General features: G+C 35.8%; 2 protein-coding genes across 5 annotated transcripts; both read left to right on the forward strand.

Annotated features, from left to right (window-relative positions):
* The first annotated feature begins 361 nt into the window (after positions 1 to 361).
* Positions 362 to 9576, forward strand: LOC18445347 (Mannose-P-dolichol utilization defect 1 protein). Its single transcript, XM_006855485.4, has 10 exons — positions 362 to 611; positions 702 to 756; positions 1005 to 1160; positions 3240 to 3393; positions 3542 to 3614; positions 3757 to 3823; positions 4054 to 4113; positions 6462 to 6522; positions 6642 to 6683; positions 9164 to 9576. The coding sequence occupies exons 3-10, from the start codon at positions 1008 to 1010 to the stop codon at positions 9265 to 9267; spliced, it is 714 nt and encodes a 237-aa protein (XP_006855547.2). The 5' UTR covers positions 362 to 611; positions 702 to 756; positions 1005 to 1007; the 3' UTR covers positions 9268 to 9576.
* A 6261-nt stretch (positions 9577 to 15837) lies between these two features.
* On the forward strand, positions 15838 to 27905 carry LOC18445348 (cysteine protease ATG4). Of its 4 annotated transcripts, none has more exons than XM_088859425.1 (11): positions 15838 to 15928; positions 16019 to 16076; positions 19027 to 19138; positions 19266 to 19498; positions 19602 to 19687; positions 19918 to 19968; positions 20099 to 20518; positions 22096 to 22234; positions 26349 to 26404; positions 26506 to 26576; positions 27161 to 27905. In XM_088859425.1, the coding sequence occupies exons 7-11, from the start codon at positions 20118 to 20120 to the stop codon at positions 27385 to 27387; spliced, it is 894 nt and encodes a 297-aa protein (XP_088715551.1). In that variant the 5' UTR covers positions 15838 to 15928; positions 16019 to 16076; positions 19027 to 19138; positions 19266 to 19498; positions 19602 to 19687; positions 19918 to 19968; positions 20099 to 20117; the 3' UTR covers positions 27388 to 27905. The 4 variants fall into 4 exon arrangements, 3 of the variants coding, with proteins under 3 accessions (XP_088715551.1, XP_088715550.1, XP_006855548.1); XM_088859424.1 differs by having other exon boundaries at positions 20133 to 20518; XM_006855486.4 differs by having other exon boundaries at positions 19027 to 19498; positions 20133 to 20518.
* The last annotated feature ends 45 nt before the right edge of the window (positions 27906 to 27950 follow it).

Raw genomic sequence — 27950 nt, forward strand, 5'->3', positions numbered from 1 at the left:
GGAAGTAAATATACAGTGCATGCTCCCGTAGGAGCATAGTGTATACACTTGATTATGTAGATTTGATAGCTTTTAAGACATTATCAAAATTTCACATCTTTAAGACAGTATCAAGTCTACAAAATCCAATTAAAAAATAGAGGATAAATAATCAACCATACTCATACTTCACATGAAGTTAACGACTTCTGAAAAATATCGTCAATCCGGTTTTTCCCGCCACGTATTGAGGGTATACCTGTTATTTGTAGGAGAACAGAGGGCTTTGTTCGTCCACAACGAGGTTGGGTGACCTGGATATTTTTTTAAAAGTTGGGGTTTCCTTACTTTAATTTGTGCGCCTGCCTGTTCACGGAAAATTGACTCCCAGGAATCTCTCTCACTAACTTGCCTCTTTGGAGTTTCTCTCTCTAACTTACGTCTTCGAAATCTCTCCCTGAGTGTTTTTTTGTGATCCGTGTATTACAGTCCCTGTCTCTCTCTCTAACTGGCCTCATCGGAATCTCTCTTCCTCTCAGTTTTTTTTTCTGATCAGTTTGTTACAGTCCCTCTCTCTCTCTCTCTCATATTTGTGTATATGTGAGCCGTGTCCCGCATAATTCGAGCTTGAGGTTAGGGTTTTCTTTCCATTTCCTCGTGCTATCGTTTGTCCCTGTAATTGGAACTTTATTTCTGATATGTGGTCGATCTTCAATTTTCAGGAAAAAGTTCTATTTGCTTTGATAGGTTTCGCCTTCCCTTACACGGTACCTCATAGTAAGGATCGCTTATTTCTCCATTTTAATTTGGCTGTTTATTTATCTCTGACATTAATCTGGACATGGAATTTGATCATGGCTTCGACTTCCTTTTGATCGATCCAAGTGGAAGATCTTTTCCGCTCATTTTTATTTGTGCTGATCTTTGAATTATGTGCTTCATCCTGGTATTCCATATAAAAGTATTGCTCAAGAAACTCAAACCCTGCATTTTTTATGTTGATTGGTCTGGTTCTACTCTCTCAGGAGATGGAGATGGAATTGCTGGGTATGAATTTCACCTGCGTGTTTAACTCGCTTGCCCACGGAACTTTCCCGCACACTGACTGCTTACTGCCTCTCATCTCCAAAGTCCTCGGCTACTTGATCGTGGCTGCATCTGCCATTGTCAAACTCCCCCAGGTAATTCTCTCGCTCCCTCTCTATCTCTCTCAAAACTTCAAAACCATTAATGGCACTTAACAAAAGCATGACCCTGAACCAAGAGAGCAATTAATTTCAAGCCAAGCATCTGTGCTGATAAAACGTTAATTTGCTGATTGATATATTTGTATATACATTGGTAAAGTTTCAGTTGGTGAGATGTGATGTAGGTTAGTGAGTGACTTTTTGAATTTGATTGCTAACAAATATCATTAAAGTTGATTTTTTTTTTATATGATTAGATAGAAAACTCGTGGGATTGGAGTAGGATTGGAGTGGAATTACCCTTGGTTATTTGCTTTTGTCCTTGTTGGCGGTTGTTTTTAATTAGCGATAGGCCAAATCTTGCCTAGGAAAGTCAGTAGAATCAACCATGGAGTCATTCATCCCTAGGGCACAGCACTGCATATGCAATGCCAGCATTTGTATTGACGCTGGCTGAGCTCCCTTAGCGTGCTTCAGAAACTCTTCTACAATGTTGTCCTTCAACATTTGTTGCTCTAGATACTAGCGAGAAAAAAACATTTGTAGCTCTCTACATTCTATCCTTCCATACATGGTGCATGTGCCAAGTGTTATCAGGATCCGACCGACCACCAAGCAAGTGAGGGTCTGGTATAATTAAAACATGTCTGATCATCAGTCGAACCAATTAGATTGGGTCTTAAAATTATAAAGAAAATTTATGAATAATTTACAAAAAACGTTGTTCAACTTTTTTGGCTGGGTTAACTGGTCAAAACTACCCAGTTGGATTGGCCAATTACTGACCAAACCTAGTTTTTAAATTGGACCTGACCAGCCCAAGTAGAGGTCGGTGGTCTGACTAGTCTAATCAATTGATCTGGTCCAGTCTTAATGACTATGCGCATGCCTATTGATTCTCGCTCATATAACTTGGCACCCCCATGGCCACATGAAGTAGATCATTTATAAAGGGACAATAAGATCAGAGGCAGAAAAATGTATAATCAGCTGAGCCTAGCTTATGCCTGAAACTATGATGACTCTAAAGCAACTAGATTAAATTCCAAATTCAGTCACAATATCCCAACCTATTACCATAATGTTTTATTTGTACTCCATTATTCCACTGTAGTTTTCCTCTAGCCCCACTGTGGAAAATCTGGCTCAATGTTTGTTGCCTGAGTGTGCAGTCGGTCATTAATGCCATATACCATAAGTTGGCAACCAAAGAACTATTCTCGTAATGCCCATTTTTCCTTTCTGTTTTTTTGTGTAACAACACATCTATCAAAGCGGGCTAGTGTCTGAGTTTCCACAAAGAACTGAAAACTATGGCCTTTATGTTCCTCAGAATTGTCTGTGACTTCGATGCATTTTTTGTCTATACCCAAATAACTTTGAATCCTCGTAATGTTGAAATCTTTAGATATTTATGTTCTTTCATTTGGAGTGTTGGATGAATTTTTTGCACTTTTAGACTATGGCCAGCATTATTGTTGTTGACATGGTATAGATGTTGAGGACTTGGTGATATCAATTCCTTTAACAGTTTGCAGATTTCCTCCCTAAGATACTCTTCTAACTCATGCTTGGACATAATTCTAATAGCCTGCAGGGAAATCTTTGAATTTACTGATTACCCTCTGGCTAATATGCTTGAGATTATTGGGTAATTCAGTTATCAAACTCAAATCTCTTTTATTACCTGCTGTATCAGAGAAAAGCGGCATCATGCAAATTCCTCTTGCAGATTTTTTCTCTTCTGATACTTTTTTATGGAAGGAGAAAGATACTGAAGATTTGATTGAACTATTTCTGTTATTTGTGGCAATTGATGACATTGAGTTGCTTTTTATTCAGGCACTGTCATTATTATTCTACAAGTGACTCCTAGAAATCCTCTGTCTAAGCTAATACTTTTCCCAGGATTGGACTATAGTCGCCACTTTGCGAAAATGGCCTAAATCTTCTAATAGAAAACAAATGTAAATTTGCAAATTTTTTTCTTCTCATCATCAATTCACACATGATAGCATTAGGAGAATTTCATCCCTCTGAAATTATTATGAAGCTTGAACTTTTTGTTTGCAGCTATACATAATTGTGAAGAATAAGAGTGTTAGAGGGCTCAGCGTTGTATCCTATGAACTTGAGGTCATTGGTTATACTATTGCTTTAGCATATTGTCTTCACAAAGGTCTTCCTTTTTCAGCTTACGGAGAGCTTGTATTTCTACTGTTGCAAGGTAGATTCATATATTTAATAAAATTTCAGCTGTTTCCTCTTGGTAGTAGGGCATTTGCTTTTTTATTAATGTTCATAAAAATATTTGTGTTTGAGTTGGAGTCATGAATGGATCTCTCACAGAACTTCACATGTTTTGGTTGTGACAGGGATTATTTTGGTAGGACTCATATATTACTATTCTGGTCCTTTGGGACCCACAACTACAATAAAGGCAGCAATGTATCTTACATAGTTGTTCTCAAGAAGCTATTTTTGACATCGTAAATTAGAATACAATTCTCAATTTCTTGTATTCAATATCATTTTGAAAGCATTCTTATGCTTGTGGAAATATACTTTGACTTAACCGATGGCTTATTAGATATTGTGCTCTAGCACCCACCATTTTAGCTGGTGAGATCAATCCAGTTCTTTTCGAAGGCCTCTATGTGAGTTCTATATCTTATTATCTGCTTTCTAGGACTATAGTTGCATTTATCTGTCATTTGCTGTACAATAGAATTTATGAGAGAGAGTTTAGTCTGTAGAAAAGTTCTATTCTTGGAATAAAACTGCAGTTTTGTCCAATGCAGAAATTATTTGTAAGGAGTTTCTTATTGTGTGCTTGTACTGGAGAATGTTTTAGCAGTTTTCTCTAATGTGATACTATTTGGTACAGGCTTCTCAGCATGCAATATTTTTCTTTTCCAAGATTCCACAAATATGGAAGAACTATACTGTAAGTACTGTAAGCTCTTTAGAAGTAGGATTTGGTAGGTTTCTTCTTACTAGGAATACATAAGACTATCTTTGCATCATGCAATGCTATTTAGTACCATTTCTGTCGACATTATAGAGAAGTTGGTGTCCATGCTTGTCCCAATCATGACAGGCCACCAAATACCATGCAACCAAAATACTTTGGTCGTGTTACCTGCTTAGTTCTGAACTAAAATGACAGTTTGTTTTGAGTTGATCAATTCATCTAAAAATTGAGACATGAAATATAAAGAACAAGTTCTTGACAGAATTAGGAAAAACAATTTCATTTGCATACTTTAAACAATTTCATTTGCATACTTTGTGCATGACATTATGCTGAAAAAAAAAATATAACAATAATGCAGCAAGCTGTTTTATATTCCACTCCTGACCTGAACAATTACAGTATTTTGACTCATTCTTCACTGCTATACAGGCATCCTCATATTATATCAGAAAGTTATATAGCTTTCTTTTCCCTGAATTTGGGAATCTTTTCTCTATTAGCCATAAAACCGAATCCTTTTCGGCTTCCATCTTGGCAATGAGGTTGCCTGTTCTCTTGTATTGGTTTCTTGAGTAAGAGGGAAATGAGCTACAAAACATCCCCTTTTTCTAGACATATTGTCTCAAATTTTAAGCTAGTGCTACTAATTTTCGGGGTTCAGTGGACAAAACTGGCATTTCTGAGTACTTTGTTGTTTAGTTGCCAATAGGGGTCTGAATTGCTAGGTGTTAATTGTTGTGGTATTTTATTTCTTTCCTTTTGTATGGAGACTGTTGAATAACTGTAGTAACCAGATCTCATAGGGTTGACTGTTGAGTAAGTTGATGAAGAGTGGCTGTCACTGCTAAGGTGTTCATCCTTCCAAACAAAGTTGTTTATTTCTTTGTGAAAAGGAAAAGCAAAGGCATTTCTTATTGATTTTCTGGATTCATAAGAAACTGTTTTCTTTAATATTCTAATTCATTGATGAGCTAAAGACGCACTAGACCAGAAAAGTTCTGATCTGCAGTTAAACCTTTCTTGCTACTCTTCCTAAGATACCAGCAAGGGAGTGGAATTGCAAGTGATGGCGTCAAGTGACTGCAGCAGAATGGAGGAAGGAAGGTGGCTAGGTGGAGAATGCCTAGGGGCACAAGACAACTCTCTCTAAGGAACTCGACAAAAGAGTCCAGTAACTTCAGGAGAAGGGGTGCCTCCTCACGAAGGGGGTTACAATGACTAGGCCCTGACAATTGTTTACCGAAAACACAGGTCTCCGCAAAGTTGTGAGGCAATGTGCTGGGGGTTATGCCTGCCCAGTGCTCGAAGTTCAACGAAGTTGGTGACCTGATGATAGGTGGGCCGGCATCTGGAGCCTTGGTGAGCGACGCTACCCCTTCGTTCCTTCCTTAGAAGAAAGATTAAGGAATGAGTGGATGAAGTAGATAGATTGGTCCAGTTGTACTTATCCTCTCTTTTCCAAACATGAGAAGAGGTCTTGCTTGTTCAAACCAGCAAGCCTAACACTCAACCTCCCAATATGAACTACTAACCTGCTCTATAACCCTTTCAACTTGAAACCTGAACTCAAACATTGAAAACTGTGAAGGCGAGAGAGATATGGAACTATTGGTGGAGGTTGTTCATTGAGGTTGGAACTCTTAGTCTCAGTTTTTGGTTTACATCGCGAAGCCTGCATAAGATTGCTTAGGTGGTCTGGCCATGTATGGTGCAAACCCAATACAACACCTATTAGAAGATGTGAGTTAGTTCAAGTGGAAGGCTCAAAAAGGGCAAGGGATAGACCCAAAAGGACATGGTTGGAAGTAGTGAGAAAAGATATGGGGGCTTATGACCTCACTAAGGGTATGACTCTTAATAGAGCAGAATGGCGGATCAGGATTCGTGTAGCCGATCCCAATTAGTTGGGACAAGGTTTTGATCATGATGATTGTGAAGCCCGCATAAGATCTTGTTCCTTTATTTGTTCCCCTAGTTCAAGTGGTTGGAATCCTGTTCTCGCCTTCCTGGGTGAATAACAGGCCATCGATAACTTGGGCTTGCCCATAGATTGAATTACTTGCCGAATCAACCGGTTCATCCTGCAAGCTCGACCAGCCCTTGCTCCTAGAGATCAATGCAAGAGTTGCTGGTTGATGACTTTATGTATTTGATTTCTATCTCAATCATTCTGGTTTGGGAATAAGCATTATGAATTTGCATTTCTGCTCTTTCCAGATTATTCTTATGCATGTCCAAAACGATAAATGTAAGTGTGATTCTTGCTAGGTAATATAGAAGTCCTGATTGAAGATTTTCTGACAAATTTGACCAAGCAGAATAAAAGCACTGGGGAGCTCAGCTTTTTGACAAGTTTCATGAACTTTGGGGGTTCCGTTGGTGAGTTTTACCTGGTGCCTGTTGCTTGTTGTGTAAACTACATGTTAAGGTGAATAGTGATGCTTATTTACTTCTTTCCTTAATGGTTGGTTAAATTTAGTTGGTTCTTTCATTTTCAGTGAGAGTCTTTACAAGCATGCAGGAGGGAGCTCCAACAAGTAGTATCCTTTTGATTTCTTCTGTGCAGTATTTGTTTGGTTTTCCAAGGTCCTTTCATGTAGATTGTCTAAATAAATGGCATTTAACTAGCCCTAAGTAAAGTATTCTCATGCTTTTGCATTCTCATTTTTTGTACAGTGATCTAACTGAATTCAATTTCTAGTTGTTTTGTTTTCCTTTATCATATTGATAATAGCTACTTTTCTTGTATTTTATTGTGGATTAAACAATGCCCTTCTTATTAGTTTTTCTCTTTCAATGTTGGTATAAAATGTTGCCTTTTGTGCTGTTTATTGTATGCTACATCAATTGGTGGGTTCTGTTTGGTACTCTCTTGTTGTTACCTTTGTCGGTGTCAGGACGTTCTTCTAACATAAATCTTCAAAAATTCTACATTTTTTACCCTACATTGATACTGCAAAAATGTAATGAAGCTTTCATGTGCCACTTGAAATTGTGTAACAAAATTGAGAAGCATGGATGGCTGCGGTGTCCGACCACAATTACTTTTAGTTTTGTGAAACTCACGTGATTATCTGCAAACTTTATAATAGTTGTCTGCTTCGTGTACTCTTACAGCTGAAACTCTAAATAAAATAAAGGATCAGTATGCCACTTGTTGTATGTGATACATTTATGATATATGGAAGCTTAAGGAAATTTCACATATAAGATACATGAAGTTTATTAGGAAAATTAGAATTGACACTCATCGTTAAGTTGATGATCCAGCCTTGCATTGAGTACTTGTTTGAGAGAGGGATGTACATTTATATGGAAGATGCTTTTGTTAAGGCATCGTCAACCTTTTATTATTTAAATATAATGTTGATTTACCATATATTTTTTTGTTATTTTTCATGGTATGGTGCTAGTCATCTCAATGTGTTGAGTTTCTGCTAGGAAACATAAGCCTTAGTAAATGGTTCACCATGCTCTTGTAATCACAATTCTGTGGTTCTTGACACCTGATCAATTCCATATTGTCAAGTAGATTCATGAAACATATCATCTTCTATGTTGTTGAATACTTCCCTAAATTGGGATTGGGCATTTGAATTTGACAATTCTATTTATTAGCTCTCCCTAGTGTGCTGCCCAATCTGCACTGGTGAATTAGGTTCTTTCTTGTCTCTGGGTTTTTATGAAATGGATCATTGGATCATAGGTTCTTACTGTTCACATAGTTATGCCACCTTTACATTGTTCCACAATTTGCTTAGCAAGACTGCCTCAGATCATCAAATTGGCTCTTTTTTATTTTTACAAGATTGCTTCTCTTAAAAAATACAAATTAGGAGTTTCTTAAGATGACTGTTCTGGGGAAGGGACTTGGAAATGAGAAGTGAAAGTCAGTAGTTGTGGTTGAAATATTTTTTTTCCAGTTGATGAAGGTAGATGTACTACTAAGTAGTTAGGCAGGTGCATTATTCTTGATTTGTTCCTTTGTTGCGAGAGCCTTGCTCTTGGATTTTGTTTTTTTTTTCTTCTTTTCCAAACTAGTGATCTCATGGCAATTCTTAAGCAACCGTAAGTTGTCTCTTTACTAGGACCTCTTGCTTTTGCTCCTATGGAGCAGAGACAGTTTAGAGGTTCTTCCTCATTTCAGACTCTTATCAGTAAAGCAGAATAAAATGAAAGACGAAGGGCCTGTGGCATGTATGCCCCTAAATCAAGGGATATTTGTTGCAATTCTTTAATCTGCTGGGCTTATAGAATACTAGAGGTTTGCAATGTCTTTCCTTGTGATGATGTCTCAGGGAATTTAGGGTATTCATATTTGTTGTTATTTCTCTATTGTGTTTTAGCAAATTGTTATTTGAAGGAGGGAGTTTGGAACAAAAGGAGGTGGATGAGCAGTTGGGGCTATTGAGGCCTCATTCTGCGGTGCCTGTGGTAAAGTTGAAAACTGCTTTCTGGATTTTGCTTTCCATGGAATACATAAGTTCAGACTCATCTGATTTGCATAAGACATAAGAGTTAAAGACTTTTTCACGTTGGTAAAATTTAGACTTACTATATACCCTGACCCACTATTTTGATGAGTTTACTTAACTCAGGCTTGTCCCCAATCAGTTTAATTGAGTCATCATATAAAATGGATTTGAATGATCTCGTATTAGTGGTATTGTGATTATTTTGGTAGTTGTTGATTCTAGCAAGACAAAACTAAAAAATTTTTAATGTGATTTTTTATGTAAGGATTTTCCCTCCATTCTCGACTCATTTGTTGATCTGTGAAGGAGCTTTTTAAGGGGTGGAATTTTGTATTCTGTGCTTTTCTTCTTGGTCAGAGTTGAACTTTTATTGTTAGGGGTCATGAGAGTAGAGTGAATCAGGATTTTGGAGTTTTGAATTAATGTAAGGAGCATCGATCTATTACTTATTGTCTGTTTTCTTCCAAACTTTGGTTTCTTCTAATTTTCTTCCTTATCAATCAATCCATTATTGAGCTTTGATATTCTCCTTAACCTGGTTAAAGTGATTCTTGGCTCTGTGAAAGCTGCTTTGCTGAATGGCACGATAATGACTCAAATTATAGTCTATGGAAGGCAGAATTCGAAGAAAGAGAAGAAACTTGATTGAACACATTTATGCTTTAATTCGTACTGAAGGTTAAGAAGAAGTACTTGCCATGGTTGAGCAAGCAGCACCGTTATTGAACTGGTCTTCCAAGTGCAAGACTGGCTGGTATCCATTCTTTTACCATGACGGATGGGCTTTTGTAGTGAATTTAGTTCAAATGAGCGTATTCACAGGTGGTTTCACTGCGTGGACTCTCCCTTTATTTTCATCAAACCCTTTGCTAGTGGAAACAATGGCCCTGTGAATTATTTTCTCACTCAGATAAGTTCTAAAGTAAAAGAATATAAGTTTGGTTTTAATTAGTTCAAAGTTTTTCTTGTGCTCCTCTTTCTTTTTCCAGATCCATGGTCGTCTTTTTCCAGATCCATGGTCGTGGAGGTCGAGATGATAAATCTGTGGTGTTTTGGATCATCAATCATTTCCCACATGGATTTGGATACGAAATCTCTATTGTAAGAGATCCCTGTCGACCAACCTGATTTCTCATGTTTGATTTATAGGAAAGTGGTGCCTAGATTATCTCATAAGCTCGTCCCATTATACAAAATAGTGCTATGCTATGAGATAGTGATTTTTCTCGGAGTTCAGTCTCTATTTCAGTTGAACCAAATGTGTCCTAAGAGTGGATCTTTCACATGAAGCTACCGAAGTATCAAATTTCATATTTATATGATTTGTAGAAAAGAATAAAAAATAAAATACTATGGGACATCAAATTTAGGTGAAACAGTTAGTGGATTACTTGTGACATTTTGAGACAAGTTGCTTGAGCTGCCCATTTAAATTGGACGGCTGGATAAAGTAGGTAAGATGTATAATGCAGGAAGTATAAGAATTTTTTCTATTAATATAGGTAAAACTTTCAAATTTTGAACTGACTTTTTAAACAAATGATATTAATTTAAAATAGGAAAAGTTTATATAAGGTTGCAATCTTAAAATGTAGAATTAAGGTGCACACAAAAAATCCATCGTAAAATACTTCTTTGAAGTTGAAAAGTCTTCTAATTGATCATCTCGATTTTGAGGTGAATGAATATGAAAAACAAAAAAGATTTTGAGTCTTAAAAATAATCCATCTTGCAACATATTATCTCGATCTATTTTTAATGAAATGTGTTTATAAATCTACTTAATTTGAATCATTTTTTTAATCTAAAATTTTATAATTAGAGATGGAAATGGATTTTTAGTACATCCCATAAATTTTTGTCACTAAAATTATAACTTATGATAAAATTTGATGGTTAAGGTTGCAACCTTTTGTAAACCAAACCTTTATGAAAACCAGACCTATTATAAAGTAAAGGATGAAGTTTTAGAAAGGAATCCCCCGATATCCAACTCTATGATACTTTCCTAGTTCGGATTTTGTCTTTTTAAAAGAATTTATGTCATATAATAAAAGAAGGGAAAATGACCTCTGCGCCCTCTCCAAAATTTCTGTCCTTAGGATCCTTTGGGTTGATGATGCAAGGAGATATAATAAATCGGAAGAATAGAATTATAAAATAAAAAAAGATTGAGAGAATGTACCTTATCTCAAAGTCTCCAAAATGATATTTTCATAATATTAAATTTACTCAATTCTCATTCTCTAATCTTTCCATATCTCTCTAATTTCCACGTAGAGATAAACATTTAACACCTACATGAAGATAAAATTTCTCTCTTGATACTATTGATAAAAGGTAACAAAAAAAATGCCTCATCTACCCATTACTTTCTATCTTTTAAAAGATAAAACTCTCCGAAACTACCTTTTTATATCTCATGATTTTCTATATTTGAAGATAAAGCTCCCAAAACAAAAATGTGGAGTTATTATTATTAATATTTACCTAAAAAACCTCCTAAAATTCTAAAAATAAATATCTTTTATGCCCTAAAATCTCTAAAACAAAAAAAGTACAAAATAACCCTAAATAAATTAAAAATCTAAATAACACCAAATCTAAAATAAAAAATATATAAAAATAAAAATAGAAAACCCGATTTTTTTATTTGCAATAATGCATCAAAATCCTTTGTACTCCTCAAAGCAATAATGCACAAAAATCCCTTCTACCCGTCAAGTTTAAAGCTTTGAAACCATTAGCCTCCCAATTATGTTTTGCTTTGTTCTTTTTACAAATTTGATATTTTTGTTTTACAAAATGCCAAACCTATACATTAGCCATCTTTTTTATTTGGTGACATATATATAAATTTTATTGATGATGATGATGACAATAACAACAACAACAACAATATATTAATTGTTAAATAATTCATATAAATTTTTTTAATAAATGAATAAATAAATAATAATAATTCATTAACAATAATAACAAAGATCTTGATTATTCATTTTTCAAATTAAAAAAATATTGACTCAATTGTATAATAGGTCATAATATTAAAGAAAATTTCATTTTCTTTTCAAGTCTAAATTTGTAGAGTGGGTCGACCCCGACGGAGGTAATTGGTTTTGGGCAACAGGACGAGGAAGGGAAAGGAGTTAACTGATAGATGGATATGGCATTTTGTAAAACAAAAAGATCAAATTCATAAAAAGAAAAAAAAAAAAACAAATTGGAGAGGCTATCGGTCCCAAGTTTCAAACTTGAGGGGTACAGGGGACGTTGGTGAACAAGAGATTAATAAGGATGGAAATTTCGAAGAGGGGTAAGGGAGATTTTCCCTTAAAATAATTGAAGTTTCCATTATTTTTAAATAATTTTTCATTATAACAAAATCCCTAAGTGTAAATAATTTTGTTTTAAAAAATAATTAATCTCAAGAGACTTGAAATCTTTCGAAAGGTATGAGACGGATTTGAAATAGAATCCTGGAAATAACTGGACTGGAGTTTGAGATAAATCAACTGACTATGTTTAAAAATAGGGATATTTATGGAAAATTTGAAGTTATTCTTTTTAGAGAGTAGTTCTAGAAAAAATTAGAGAGTGATGGAAAATAATTGAACCTTCATATCTTTTAGGGCAAGATGAGAAAGCAAAGTCAGATAATAAAGATCTTCCCAAAAAAGGGTGGGGAGGGGGAGGGGGAGAGGGAGCAACGTTGCAGCTGTTATCCTCTTCTTTGTTTTTGTCTTCTGTGTTTCCCTTCATTCACTCAATAGAACTTTTAATTACCATTAAAAAAAAAAAAATTTGATGGAAAGTAATTTATAATTCATGAACTTATTTATTGTTGTGATAATTGTTAAACTCCTCATAGATAAGGTATCCTATGGACATTGGCAAAATATCTCAATAAAACAACCCTTCCGCAATAAAAGTATTTTTCCTACTACTTTGGTATTCCTATGTAAATATCTCTGACGAATATCTATCTTAAATATGGATTTATTTAATAGATATGATAATATGCAAGGACTTAAAACTGATTGCTGTTAAATGATAAAAACAAAAATATTTTAAAATGATAAAAAAAATTTAATTGGTTTAGTTTCAAAGTTTAAAATTCATTTTTTTTTTTTCATATTCATGATCTGAGTTATGCTTATCTATTAGTAAAATTATAAGTTCAAAATACATCTCTAAGATCATTTTGAAAGTGAGCATGTTTGAATAGGTGACTGAAATGAGAGATCAAACCCCATTTCAGTACTTGATTTACATATCCTGGTCTTTATGATAGTTTGTTTTTTAGAAAATTTACGGAAAATTTTTGTTTTATTTTCAAATTTAAAAGTAGTTCTTTTTTATTTCAGTTTTTGCAATAAAGTCTCAGTATATAATGTATTTTACTTTATATTTTAAATTCAGATTAAGCTTGAATTTTGTATGCTAGTTCTTGTAGTCATGCACCAGTAGAAAATATAAAAATTAATTTTAAATAATTAAAATTACTAAAATACCCTGAATATTGTAGGGTTATATTGGCTAATTTTTATTTTAATTTATGTAAATATCCATTTTGGTTTCCATTATTACTAAAATACCGAATATTTTATATGTCCGTTTTTTTGGACTTGATAACAATTTTGTAAAAAAGATGAACTACCCATTTTTTATTTTTCAAAAACCCAAATCAAGTAAATTTCGGTTGTTGAAGAACAAAAAATTTAAAATCTTCTGAAATTTTTTTCTCTCTTGTGCATATTATCTCTACTTCTCTCTCTACATATTATCTCTACTTCTCTCTCTACATTACATGAGTAAAAATGGTTTTTTTTTAAACACTCTCTCCCCTTACATACAAAGTGCTTTTTTTGGGTAAGTTTCACTCAACTTATTGATAGAGGAATTGGGTTTGGTTTGGATATTCCCATAGCTTAAAGAGCTTTTATCAGGTAAAAATGGTTTTTTTTTTTAACTTTCTCTTCCCCTTCACCCAAAGTCTTTCGTTTGGGTAGGTTTTATCCAACATATCGAGAGAAGAATTTGGCCTGGTCTGGATATTCCATAACTTAAAGAGCTTGACGAGAGATCTCGTCTTGAAGGTAGGGTATCATAGGTTGGATCATCAGCTTTTGAGCAGCATGGCCTGGGTCATCAGCTTTCCACTCTCCTCTGATGAAGGGAACCAATTGTTTCCTTTTATTTTATCAAATAACCATAACTTCTGGTAAAGAGATAATAAGTTACAAGGGAAAAAATTCCACAAGCGAGGTAAAGAGAGAATACGCCATAATATTTATCTTAATCTTCTAATCTCATAATTCTACATATACCATGAGATTCATCCTAATCTTCTAATCTCATAATCCTTGAAATTTCTTTTAAATTTAGGGGCTCAAACTAGTTTTTCCCCTCTGATTTTATTGGATAAATATGACTGCAGAGACCAGGAGAGAATAAGCTACAAGAAAAAGAAAACATTTTTCGGTTCTTCAAGAACAAAAAATTTTAAATTTTCGGTTTTTCAAAAACCTAAATTGGTCTCATTGAGGTTTTTGAAAAACCAAAAGTGGGGAGTTTTGTCTCTTTTTAAAAAAATTGTTATGAAATCTAAAAAACGGACATATCAATAATAACATAAAGTATTTGGTATTTTGGTAATAATGAAAACTAAAATAGATATTTACGTAATTTTTCCTTAATTTTATAATGTTATTACATATATGCAACAGGTAAGAAGCAAAAACATTCTAACTTTTAATCCAATATATAAAATAAAAAAATTAAATATATGAAATATATACCACAAGACCATTTGTTTTTCATACAAGAAAGTTACAATTATTAGATTTGGAATTGAGTGGTTGAGAAAGTGTCATTGTTTGAGCAAAAATCTAAAATAAAATTTATCGAATGTTGTGACACACTTTCATCTAGTGGATTTCACATTTTAACGGCTAAAAGTGATTTGTGACCTCCTTGTACTAAAAATAAATAATCTCCATACAATCCCATTAAAATGTATTATGCACAAAAAAGTATAAAATATAAAATATACAATATATATACCACTTCTAAATTATAAATCAAGTAGAAGTTTTCTATAAATTTCCCTTAAAATTTTCATTTTTTTTTTTGGGTAATTCAGTATGGATGAGGAGCCCCTACCCGTTTTTGAAATTGTTAGTGGTTTTTTAAGGCGTTAGATGAGAATGAAAGCCTAGACTTAGCTGGGATCATTGTTGGAAAAATCACTCACTCGGTTAAATCAGATATGGCCGGTTCCAATTTCGGACGGTTTTGGTGACCGACAAGGTATTTAAAAAAATAATAATTAAAAATATAAAAAAAGGGATTTTGTTTGTAATTTATTTTTAATGTTTTACATCATTATAGCAAAAATTGAAAAAAAAATTGGCCATAAATATTTATTTTTATATTTTTTCATCCTTAAAAAAATTCAAAAATGCCGCTGGGCACATCAATTATTTAAAATTTATTTATTTTTATTTATTTTGAATTTCATTTGGATGTGCTTTGTTTAATCATTATTTAAATATATATTTTCATCTTTTAGTAGATTTTATTGTATTTTTTTAACATTTTTTTGATTGCCTGAGACTTGCTCGGTTAGAATGGTTGAACATGTTGGTTTACCAGTTAGACTAGTTGAATCGCTTTCCACCCATGTCCAGTTAGGGCATATGGAGCTACCACCACGACCTAAGAAGAGATCGGTTCTTTTTGTTTGTTCTAATAAATTACTTGTCAAAATATTTCATACTATTTACTCATTTGGATAAAATACAATACACTTTAGATTTCAAATTTTGAGGATATAATCTCTACCAATAATAATATCTGCACAAAAAGTTCTAAAAAAATAAGGCCTCTTGATTGAATAGAGACCGTATAATATTTGAAGGGCTAAATCTAAACGTTAGAACTCAAACTTTAAATTTTTCTTCCAAAGATAATTATCCAATTTCTTCTAAAGATAATTATCCAGTAATTTTTATATGATTCCCATTTTTTAGACTTAAAAAATCATCCTGGTTAGGTGTTTTGATTGATATGCTCCCCCGGGAGCATAGCATGTGCTTTCAAATTATTTTATTAAAGAAATGAAGGGCTTTATTCGTCCACCATTACACAGGATAAACTCGATATTTCCTCACAAAGTAATACTATATATCCGCGTCTGCGTGTGCTCGCCTTCTCTGTCATTCTCTCTTTTTCCCGGTTTTATTTATCCTCTCTCTCTATACGAATGTTCATGTAGCAACCATGATTCCCAATAAATCGAGCTTGAGGTTAGGGTTTCTTCCCATTTAATCCTGCTCTCCTTCTTCCCCCTCTACCTGAAATTTAATTCTCATGTATAGTTTTTTCTCAATTTGCAGGGAAAAAAATTATTTGATCGGAAAGGTTTCACCTTAATTTGCATGTTACCTTATCAAGGTAAGGATCATGAATTTGATTCAGTTCAATTTTACTACCTAGATGCTAGAGTTTGATTTATGGTATTTATTCATCTGTGAACTTGTTTTGGTTTATGAATTTTGTTCAAATTTTGTGTTCTTTTTTATTAATCCAAAAGGAGGATATTTTCTGTTCATTTATCTGTTTGTCGATCATGGTGATATATTTCGTGTTGATTTTCTGTACAATTGCTCGAAGCTTAATAAAGAGCGATATTCGCCCAAAAACACAATAAAAGGGGGCATCACCCCGTTTATTTCTATTCGCTCTCTCTTCCTCTCTCTACAACCAGGTATTCTCTCTCTCACTATCCTTCCTTTTCTCTATCTCTGCTTCTATCTCTCTGTCCCTCCTATCTCGCTCACTCTCTCTCTTTTTGACAGTAATATCTCTCACCCCCTCCCTCCCTCCATCCCTTTTCTTCTTTCTCTCCAAAAGGGGTTTAGAAAATCTGCCCCCTTTGTCGTGGAAAAGAGAGAGAGAGAGAGAGAGAGAGAGAGGGCCCGTGCCCGGGGTTGGGAGACAGCGATCAGGAGAGAGATTTGAGAAAGATATGGGGGACGTCCACAGACTGGAAGCTGAGGATGAGAGAAAGATGGGCTGGTCGGGTGTGGCCTGGGAGATGAGAGAGAGATGGGCTGATCGGGTGGAGAGAGAGGGAGAGGTTGGGTGGGGATGGGGATGGGGATGGGGAGAGCGATGCACCTGTTGGGTGTGGGGAGAGAAAGGCGGTGGTTGGTTGAGGAGAGGGAGAGAGAGATGCACCGATTGGGTGTGGGAAGCGAGAAAGGCGATGGTGGGATAGAGAGGGAAGTAGAGGGCATGGACATTTGGCCAAGGACCTGCCTTTGGCCATGTGCCTGTTTTTTCTCTACTCTATTTCCTTTTTTACTCTGTTTTTCCTTCTTTTTTTTTGTGTTTTTTTAAATGTGTACAACTCAGGCGAGTTCCTTCGATTCGCCCCGGTAACTTGCCTCGGGCCAGGGCCGAGTACCTGTCTAGAAACGAGTCTTGGTATGCTGGTACTGTGATATTAGGTTTTTTATTTTTAATTCTTATGATAGTGCTATTTCCATGGGTTTCCTGGTAATTAACTCTGTCTTTAGGTTCTTGTTTCTTGATCATGTTACATAAAACATGTATGTGTCAATGTTAAAAAATCGGATGGACCTGCCTAGTTGGTTTGGGATCTGGCCTCTAGGTGGGCGCCTAGGAACGAGTACGGGCCAGGCTGCTGAGGAGTTTTTATGTCAGGGGTTTGGGTGATTAGGGAGTTTTAGGGCACTTTTAGAGCCCCAAAGCCCCTGAAAATAAAATAAATACAGCATTACAAAGACTCAAATGTCATCAAATTGCTACGAAACTCAGAGTACATATTGCATTTACATAAATTGATAAAGTAGTGATCAAAAGTGAAATACTAAAGGATGATGTCGATTATTGACATGTGATGTACTATTCAATAACTTAAAATGACAATTCTGTCATCACCACCTTGAATAGAATTTGATGATGATGCCATGCCATCATCATTAAAGTCATCCCCTCCTCAACATATTGATCGTCATCCCTTGTCTCATCTGAATCTGCTTCATTCTCTTCATCCTCCTCTCTCAATCTCATCAACCTCTTCCTCTTCTCCTTTGCCTTCTCCCTATCCTTGGGCTTTGAGATTGAGATTGTGTGGTCCACACAAGGCTCAATAGTGTCCCAGTAACCTCACGGACCTGACCCCAGTCAAGCCCTCTCCTAGGAATACCTCATCTTCCCCATTATCAACCGGCCACTTGGAAGTATCATCCATATCATCAACTTCAATAACATCCCTCTGATTGTGCTCCAGCTATTGATGGTGCTCCTGCAGCTTTTGATTATACTGAATGAAGACAAGGTCGTTCAACCGCTTTTGCTCAAGTTTTTCGTCTTCTTTGTATGGACCTATTAGATAAATGTTGAATGAACAATTAAAATTTAGAAAAATGTAATATAGGTTATGCTAATAAACTAACCAACCAGGTAACTGACAACTAAGTAGTGTAAGTAATATTACCATTTCAAACGTGCTGAAGTTGCTTTCACATCCGACGGGTTACAAGTCAGATTCGATATATGCAATGCCATCTGCCGCAAATGTGAGGTGCTATTTCACATGATTGTTAATGTAGTTTACAAGGTATCTGGATAATTGAAATTTGATGGTCAAATCATGAAATCAAAATGAAGTAGTTCTAACAGGAGAGATCTGGGTCCTCTGCCTTATTGAGAACTCCTATCCGGGAGACTCAATTGAGAGCCTATAGTTCTCTATATCCATTGTGACCTTTTCTTGGACTTCGGGATCAGGGTTGAGTTTGATATTTGCATTGATTTTGACATTTCTGGTATATATCTTGTTTCAGTAGCTGGTTCTTAGGCTATTACTTTATGCAGATTTAGTGGGTGAAATTCAATTATGTAATTAAGAAAAATTTTTGAAAGATGACATTCTTTTGTAGTTTGAAGAAGTCGTGCCCTACTCATGACCCACAAACTATCAACTGTTGGTATACTCAGCATATTTTTCTGAACTTAATGAGACACTGTGAGATTACTTATGAATGTATTTGTGTAGCCATTTGTTGTGTTCGTATGGTTTCACTGTGTGTGGTTTGATATAGATGCTGAGTGATGAGGAATTATTTATCTTTTATTGCTTCTGCTTCCTACCGTTTCTTTCCAACATATCATGACAATGACAATCTAAGGCAAAAGAAGTGGGGTTCTCTGTGAGGATTTCCATTTATAAGCTAATTTTAATTACTAAATGTTTTAGTTTTATATTGTATCATTTTCTCACCACAGTTTCTTAGCCTCTATAATTATCATTCTGAGTTAAAAAAACATGGTGCCATGAGGAACCTCACTGTGAACTTTTTCTGCTCTTGAATAGGTAATGAAGGGATTGCCTGAGAAGTCTGTGGATTCAAAATTTTGTGTGGGAAGTTCAGCTGGATCTACAGAAAAAGAGCCCTTTTCACCATTTGACACAGAGAGAGAAAATTGTCAGTCGAAGTCTCTAAGAACTTCTTTATGGTCAAGCTTGGTGACATCTCCATTTTCTATGTTTGAATCATATAATGAGTCAAATTCCAGTGTTAAGACCAAGGTTTTGAGAAATAGAACATACAGGTGGTCTGCAGCTCTTAGGAGAGCGTTGGCTGGTAGCCCAATGAGGCTACTCCAGGAGCGTATTCTGGGGCTGTGCAAGACTGGTGTTTCTAACTCAAATGGCGATATATGGCTCTTGGGGGTTTGCTATAAAGTTTCATCGGGGGAATCCTCTAGTGACTTAACTCATGCTAATGGTAAAGCTGCATTTTTGCAAGATCTCTCATCACGGATTTGGATCACTTATCGGAAAGGTTCGACTTGAGTTAATTTTGTTGAAAGCTTTGGGTTGTTGTTATGAATTATCCACTTCTTCAGTTTCTATTGTGTATGCTTGAAATGCATCCTTCTTTGCAGGTTTTGAGACTATCGGGGACTTAAAGCTCACTAGTGATGCCGGTTGGGGTTGCATGATCAGAAGCAGTCAGATGCTTGTTGCTCAGGTATTCTCAACTTTTATGGTTTTGTCCGCCCATAAGTTGTATCACAATTACTTGATTTGTTAATAAATTTTCTTTTATTCAAATGCATATGGTATGATTTGCATGGTTTCACACCTAAACTGTGCTTATTGTAGTTCAGGTGTTGATATTATTTGTCCACGTTTTATTTTTAATTTAATTTTTGCTTCTTCATAGTTCATTATAATTGATAAACTGCTTTCTGTATGCAGGCTTTGCTTTCTCATCATTTGGGGCGATCTTGGAGCAAACCTACTCATAAGGTGAGATGAATGGGGGAGGATATGCATGGTTATCATTGATAGAAACAAACATCAGATTATCGAGAAAATTAAAGAAATTCCTGCTATGGTCAATATAGAGGATGATAAGGCTCTTTACTTTGCCCTGCAGGGTTGCTCATGATGGTGCCATGTTGATTATGCAGCCATTTGATCCGGAGTATGTCGCGATTTTGCATCTCTTTGGTGATTCTGAGGCATCTTCGCTGTCCATACACAATCTACTTAAATATGGGAAAGGATATGGTTTGGCTGCTGGTTCTTGGTTAGGACCATATGCTATGTGTCGTACCTGGGAAACTCTTGCCCGTATATCAAGGGAGCAGATCCATCTTGGAGATCGAAACGTATCCTTGCCCATGGCTTTGTATGTTGTCTCTGGAGATGAAGATGGAGAAAGGGGAGGAGCTCCAGTTCTCTGCATTGAGGATGCTGAAAGGATTTGCGCTAGCTTCTGTGGGGGTCAAGAGAGTTGGGCACCTCTTCTTTTGTTGGTTCCGCTGGTTCTTGGACTTGACAAGGTTAATCCCAGGTTGGTGTTTGTCCTACTTATCCTGGCTAAATAAGTAAAATTTTGTAGGTTTCTCAATTTTCTGCTACTTCTTGGAATGGAATGTGGAAGTCAAAAGTCAAAATTATGATCATACTCTATGAAGTATATCTTTTCTAATGTATCATAGCAGTCTCTTGAACTTAAATATTAATCTAAATTCATGTTTCTCTGTAAAATTGTGATTCCATGTTGAGATTGCTGTGTTTGAATTCATAGTTCATAGCAGTCACCTACCCAAAATAAAAAACAAAGATGTTTGCTAGATATATTCCACATGGTCCAAGTGGTTAATATTGATTGAATTAAGATGAAGTTGTATATTATTGTGATCAATCTATCTTTGTGTTTGTGAGTGTCTATTTCTAATTGTTGACTTGCTTTCTTGAGAAGGATGTGGATATTTCACTTCTTCATCGAGACAAAAATATAGCTCATTGTGTTCTTGCATACAATGATCTGAATGCAATGATAATACTGATTAGTATGTTCTAATGCTCAAGAATCTAGTACTTGTAGATGTATATGTCCAAAGACATGTAATTTCTATATCCCCAATAACCATATTGATAGCTACACGCATGCACATGTAATACTAGAGGAGACCACTAGGGAAACCTCCCTCTTCCAACCCAAATGGGCTGGAGTGAAGTGTCATGAATACGTACCATTTTCTGTGTGTCAAATGAGAATCTGTCTCAAATGAGAAAATACCGGAAGATTCATTTTTCCAGACAGTCTGTCCTTCTTATCCAACAAGCTGCTCTAGAATATCAAGTTATTGACACTACTTGCAAGATCCGCATCAGCTCTTCCATTTCGTCTACTGGACAATCTCTCTATAAAGAAGGCATCCAGCTGAATCTTTCCCTGACCCACACAGAGCAAGTATTTACATTTTTGTCTGGAGCTGCTGTTCAAATCCTTAACTCTTCTGTGTCTAGAGTGTTTTGTCATTACTCATACAGACCTTGAACCTTGCTTGAACTTCCTTGTCCAGTCTTGATGCCAACCCATGCCTTAGAACTTAACCAAGACTGCGCAGCTCTTGTGTCCATCCTTAACACATTTGATCTGAAATCTCTTTGTTGTTAATGGGAAAACTATCATCCATTTAGTAAGAAAGTATTCATTAACCAGTCAGACCTTAAATCCAAGAGCATGGAGAGAGTTTTGGATATAAAATAACTATACCCTGTAAAGGTGAAGTAGATGGCATCCCTGTTAAGTGTTAGTATGGGTGTTCAGCGACTGTTGGATCCACTATTTGGCCTTTCAGAAAAACGTCTTGGTAATTTTCCTTTCAGAAAAACGTCTTGGTAATTTTTGTATGGTTTGATACGAAAGATGGAATTGCTTTGCAATTTGATTGGAATTTCTGTTGCACATCATCTAAAATTGTTTTGGTGCCCTGACTGCACTCTCTATTATTTTTTTAACATTTTGAAATGTATATTGATTTAAAATTGGAAATATCAATTCTGCAGTAGACTACACTTGACATACAATGTCAAAATTTCTTGCTTATGCAGTACTTTCCGTTTTAATTCGTTAACTAGGTATATCCCATCATTGTGGGCAACCTTCACCTTTCCTCAAAGCACTGGCATCTTGGGTGGAAAACCAGGGGCTTCAACATATATAGTTGGTGTGCAAGATGATCAAGCTTTATATTTGGATCCTCATGAAGTTCAATCGGTATACTCTTGTTCTTATCATTCTAAACTTGATTATTTATTGATTCTCTGGTGTAAAAGAGATTTATCTGTTCTTCATGTAGAATCACATGAAGTTCAATCAGCATTGTCTTTTAGAATTCTAAGGGCGGTTGGTTACATGGGTCAAAAAATCAAGTATGTTCTGATAACCTTAACATCCAAGCATCATGAATAGAGTTTTCTATTATAAGTTACAGATGAATTCATTATCAGAATAAAGAAGAAATTTAGCAATGAACTGATAATGGATTATTTGGATGAGCTAGATTCCAACATTGCCAACCTAGTGTTGCATCTACTATTCTGGATGATATATGTTTTAGTCCTAATAGTGGAGTTTTGTGCTTGTTTATCTAATATTATTGTGAAGGCCACATGTAAGCTCTCTCAAAAGGCTTGCTCCATGGTGGCATTATGGTGGGGGCTATTCTATATGGCCCCCCAAATTTATTTATTTTTTCTCTCTCTTTTGTAAAATGTTAAGGAGTTCCAGGTCCATAGAACTCATGTTGTGGCATCTGCCACCCTGCCCACCTTGCGCATATCTTGTTGATATCATTGTTGGAGGTCGAAGGTCTTGGGCTTGGGGCTCCTAACAAAGCAAAGCGAATCCTGATGTTTTCAAAATATCGGGAAAATATAGCTGATATTTTGAAAATATGGGAGATGTTTTAGAAAAAAAACAGATAGTTTTTAGAAAAGCACCATGTTAATAGGCTGAAGTGCCAAAGGTCTTCTCTTCCCTAGCCAATACAAAGAGGTCTCCGAAGCAAATTTAGCAAGATCTCTTGATTAAACAACACATCCATATTGTACTTGATACTTGGTGTCTGATACATTTGTAAGTTCATAAGTCTTGATGCTGTTTATGAGGTCTTTGGCACTTTCAGGGAGTTAGCTATTGTACATCTTGATATTTTCTGAGAAAGTGTCGACCTTTGAGAAAGAATTGGCAACTTGTCTGATAGTTCCAATGAAGAATTTGACACCTATGAGTGTCGCGACGTTGCCTTGAAGTGCCACTTCTAGGTGATGCTTTGTGTTGGAACTTAGAAGTGATGCTATCTGTAGACATCCCCTTGAAGGCCAAGAGAATTCCCCAAACCCTGCAACCCTGTGTCAGCGTCTCAGACCTAAAACCTTGATCCTAAACCTACCAATACCCCAAATTAGTCATCAGACTAATAAACATAGAAAACTAACCCAAACACATATCCGACAGCTACAAACTTGAAAACCGAGACCCTGAAGTCATAGCCTTGTGGACCCCTTAGAACTCACTCAAAATGGATCGAACTTTATTCAAAATTATTGAGGAGGTCGCAAGCTTTCCAAAGGTTCAAGAGTCCCTCAAATCTGACTTAGGGTTTGAAAGTTATAGCCCAAACAAATTTGTTTGCGGAAATTCCAATTAGTCCCTGCACGACATAGATCATGTTGGGCAGCACGAGTCACAAAGAATTGCGCAAATTTTTAGACCTGAAAATATTCAGAAAATATCAGAGCCTTCTAGAACTTTCTAAAGGTCTGTGCTTAAAGGTTTTATGTGTGAAACCCCTAGGAAATCAATAGAATATTCCTTAGAAGATGCCTAGAACCCCAGCCCATATAAGCCCCTCTTACTGCCCATAGAAAAATCCTCCAAAAAAATTCTTAGAAAATCCCAAACTTCCTAAAAGATTTGGAAAAATTTTAGAAACTTAGGGAAAATTCCTAGAAAATCCTAGCAAGTTCCCATTTGCTAGAGGAAACTCTAGATCTAGAAAAACCTAGGCTAGAAACCCTAGGCCAAAATCCCTTAAAAAAATCTCCAAAAATCAAAACCCTAGGAATAAGATCTCCTAGGTCCAAACAGTTAACAGCATAAAAAAAAAAATCTCCTAGGTCCAAAAACCTTTTAAGCCAATTCCTCAAGAAAGAAAGAGAAGGCATCATAAGTGTATATCAACCCGTAGGGTTGATATGGGCCCCAACTCTGGGTTCCTTAGGTAAGAGATCTCTTCTTTTCCTAATTTGTTTATCATTCTCTAGCTTAGTTTAGATTTTTAGCTTTTAAGGATTTAATTGGTGTGAGATTTTAGCCGACGCTGCTAGTAGATTCAAAAGGGGTCAGATCTACCTAGATCCGCATCAGTTTTATCTGTAATTCAACATGCCCCACATCTTTATTGATCGATACATATTTTGACCATTTGACATGAATTTGAGATCTCATTCCGAGTTCTCCCCAGATTTGGGCATAAACACTATCATACTATAAGAATCCATAATCTTGGGGGTGTGAGGTGTTGTTGGTCCAGTTGCTAGCTGATTTTCCAATTCTTCCCATATCCCAAGTGTTGTTTTTTCCTACTTACTTGTTTTAGCTTTAATTTAAGATATAATGTTCTAGCGCAGTCTTAACCTAGAATATCAGATATACGTAAGACTGAAACATGTTTCTGCATGCATGCGATTACTTTTTGTAACACAAAAGAGTGCTTAAATTCAGTTCACTTAGTTTACTACCCTTCTTGTATGGGCACCCACAACTTTTTTCAGAAGAATAGAAAGACCCAGCTAGTAGTGAGTAGAATAGGTTCAACACAGATAAAACATATTGGTAAAGTTGACTTTTTCAATGACACTTGCTAAACTTCTGAAATAACTTGGTGGTGGATATTTAGTTACTGTAGCTGCACTATCTTATCCAATGGAATATATATGTTCATGAATAAGACAATAAGCAAGTTAATACACAAGATATTGTGTATGTATTTAAGAATTTTTGTAGTTTGAGGTAGTGAGCATCCTACATTGTGGTTATGTGTATTGAAATTTGGTGGAGTTCTGGCCATGGCATTTATTGTAATAGGCATATTTACATGATCCTCCTAATAAGGTATCGTTAGTTGTATCCTCACCTACTACTATTCTTATTGACGCTTTTAGGTGTTCACCGTAACTAAGGTATTTGAGAGACTTGTTCTGGTAAAAATTTAAAAAGTTATTTGTGAAAGTTGAAACTTATTGGCTTGGAGAACAAAAGAATAACAGGTTAGGGAATTGTAGATTTAAGGCCTTGGCATGCTTCATAGTACTGGGCTACAAATAAGAACCTCTTTTGCAGGACCTTTGTGTTAAGGGTAGCGCTGTCACTTTGACATGCACTTCCAAATCTGTAGCTACTTCCTGCCCTAGTCATTCTGATTTGCGACATTCCCTTTCTTAGTGCAACTACCTTTCTAGTTCTGTGCATCTAGAGGAATTTTGTTTGAGAGGGTGTCAAACCTCCTTGCAACTGTTAAAATAAGTCGGTCTCTTCTGTTTTATTGGCTAAAATTGTGAGATTTGGGTCATGATCAATGTGTATCCTGTCAGCAAAGCTTTCAGCAGCCACCAAAGCATTTGAAGAAGGAAAGTGTTTATATAAGGGCGAGACCCTAAACAATCAAATTAAGGCGTACCTCAAAAATTCACTGGAAGAGGTTGTTTTGATGCTGAAACACCCTGAATTTGACCATCTCGACCTCAAGACGTATGGCCAAGTGAAAAAAATAGATTTCAAGTCTTGGAAATAGTGCATGTTGTAATGTATTATTTAGATCGCCAATTTTCAAGATTTTCAGATTTTCATAGATCTACTCCATCTAAACTATTTTTGAATCTTTAAATTTTATAGTTAGAGATGAAAATAAAATTTCCGGGCCATCATACAGATTTCTGATACTGAAACAACATATTTCGACACTATTTGAAGGTGGGCCTTATTTCGATTGTTTACGGCCTCAGCCTTATACAAACCACACCCTTTGAAGAAAGGCATTAAAATGCACATGTATTCTGTCTCCTTGCCTGCAATATTATGGATTTTAATTAGAAATTTTAGACTGTCCCAAGGCATTTTCTTTTTATTGTGGGATGGATTAGGAACTAATATTTGCCCATTTCACATGGCAGATGGCCAGAAAATAAATTTAGAATATTGGAACATATTGTTATCTGCATGATTTGCTTCATTTGTTGAAATTATTAATTATGGGAAGGAAATAAGGTGTTTGGTTAGCCGCTGTACTAGTCACTAATAATTTAGACATATTTATGGTCCTATACAGGTTGTAAATATTGACCCAGGCAATTTGGAGGCCGAAACATCTTCCTATCACTGCAAGTAGGTCAAATTGGGCATATGGGCATTATATTTGCTTATTTATCGTATTAGACTGGTTGTTGTATTTCTAATATTTTTCTGCCTTTTCTGCTTGGTTCCAGTGTTGTAAGACAGATGCCTTTTGACACGATTGATCCCTCATTGGCAATCGGATTCTATTGCCGTGATAAAGGTATGCTTTGCTGCTGCTTACTTGACATCAATAAAAGGTGATGGCCATGATTTTGCAAATTTGGCCAATCCATCCTTTTCATTTCCAAATGGTGAAATGGTTTTTTTCTGACCACCGATAAGCTGATCAATAGTTTCATGTCAAATATTTCGTTGCTATGTATTGGTGTTGAAATATCATAACTTTCTGAGCAGGTTGACGAGTTTTCAGAACCAATTTGTACCTCATTCTCTATCAATGTGGTCATTCTTTTTATTTCTCTTCCTTTTTAGGTTCCTTACCAGTAAAACCAGAGTAGGTTTGATATATGCACAAGTTAATCCTTTGAATAGCAGATTGTTTGGGTTGTGTCCCCTTCTGGGGTAGAATTCCATAGTTTCAAAGGGGTTCCCCTTTCAAAAATATTTGAGAGGTTCTCATTGGCATCCCTGCTAAGTATTTCACTATTTCTCTGGCTCTTTTTTTTTTTTTTTTGATGTTTTTGTTCACAGCCGTTGAGACCTAATTTGTTCCGGTTTTAATTTTTGTATTAACATGTTCCGAGAATGAAAGTAAAGGGATTTTTGCTTTCCATTTGTGAGCAGATGATTTTGAGGATTTTTGCACTCGGGCTGCTGAGATTGCGAGTAATTCAAATGGAGCACCATTGTTTACTGTTACAAATTCGAAACCAGTGAAGAAGGGCGCATTGGCAAGCGGGTCTAGTGTTTGTGAAGATGAAGTCAGCAACCAAAAACTGGTTTTGGAGGCCGATTCTTTCGAGGGAGAGGCCAACAGTCTCTCGAACGAGGATGATTGGCAGCTTCTTTGAGAGGACTTCTCAAGTTATGGAATCCCAACGAGGGGTTGGGAAAGCAGTGGCTTGGGTGTTATTGATGAATGTTCCTCAGGGTCTCATTCCCGTTCAATTTCTTTGTACATCTAGCTGCAAAGCACATACCTGAACTGGTATATAGACCCTTTCCAATTGATATGGGTATTGGTTACCTTTTCTAAATTATTGGTTTGAGCTGGGGCTCTTGATTTAGGGATGCTTCTTTTAGGGCTCTGAATCCGTGCACTCATGGGAAACTGCGAAAACTTAGGTGCTTTCTCTAGGAATGTGCTTTCTGTAGCTAGGCTTGCAAAAACATTAATTTAATTGATATTTGTATTTGTCTTCACAGTGTCTTACTCTCCTATAGGGGTATGACTTCTTGTGGTGCGAGGTGATCCTGACCCAAGTAAATCCTTGTAGATCTTGAAGTTTGAGTTTAAATGCTTGATCCATGTTCTACGTGAATAGCTTGTATAATACTTTTGTAGCTTTAATTTATTGGGACTTTACGATGAGACTTTTTTACATATATAAGGAGGTCACAATTCCTTACAACT

The sequence above is a fragment of the Amborella trichopoda genome, chromosome 2 (assembly GCF_054954075.1).
Source record: "Amborella trichopoda isolate Santa Cruz 75 chromosome 2, AtrichopodaSantaCruz75HAP2 v2.0, whole genome shotgun sequence".
NCBI lineage: Eukaryota > Viridiplantae > Streptophyta > Magnoliopsida > Amborellales > Amborellaceae > Amborella > Amborella trichopoda.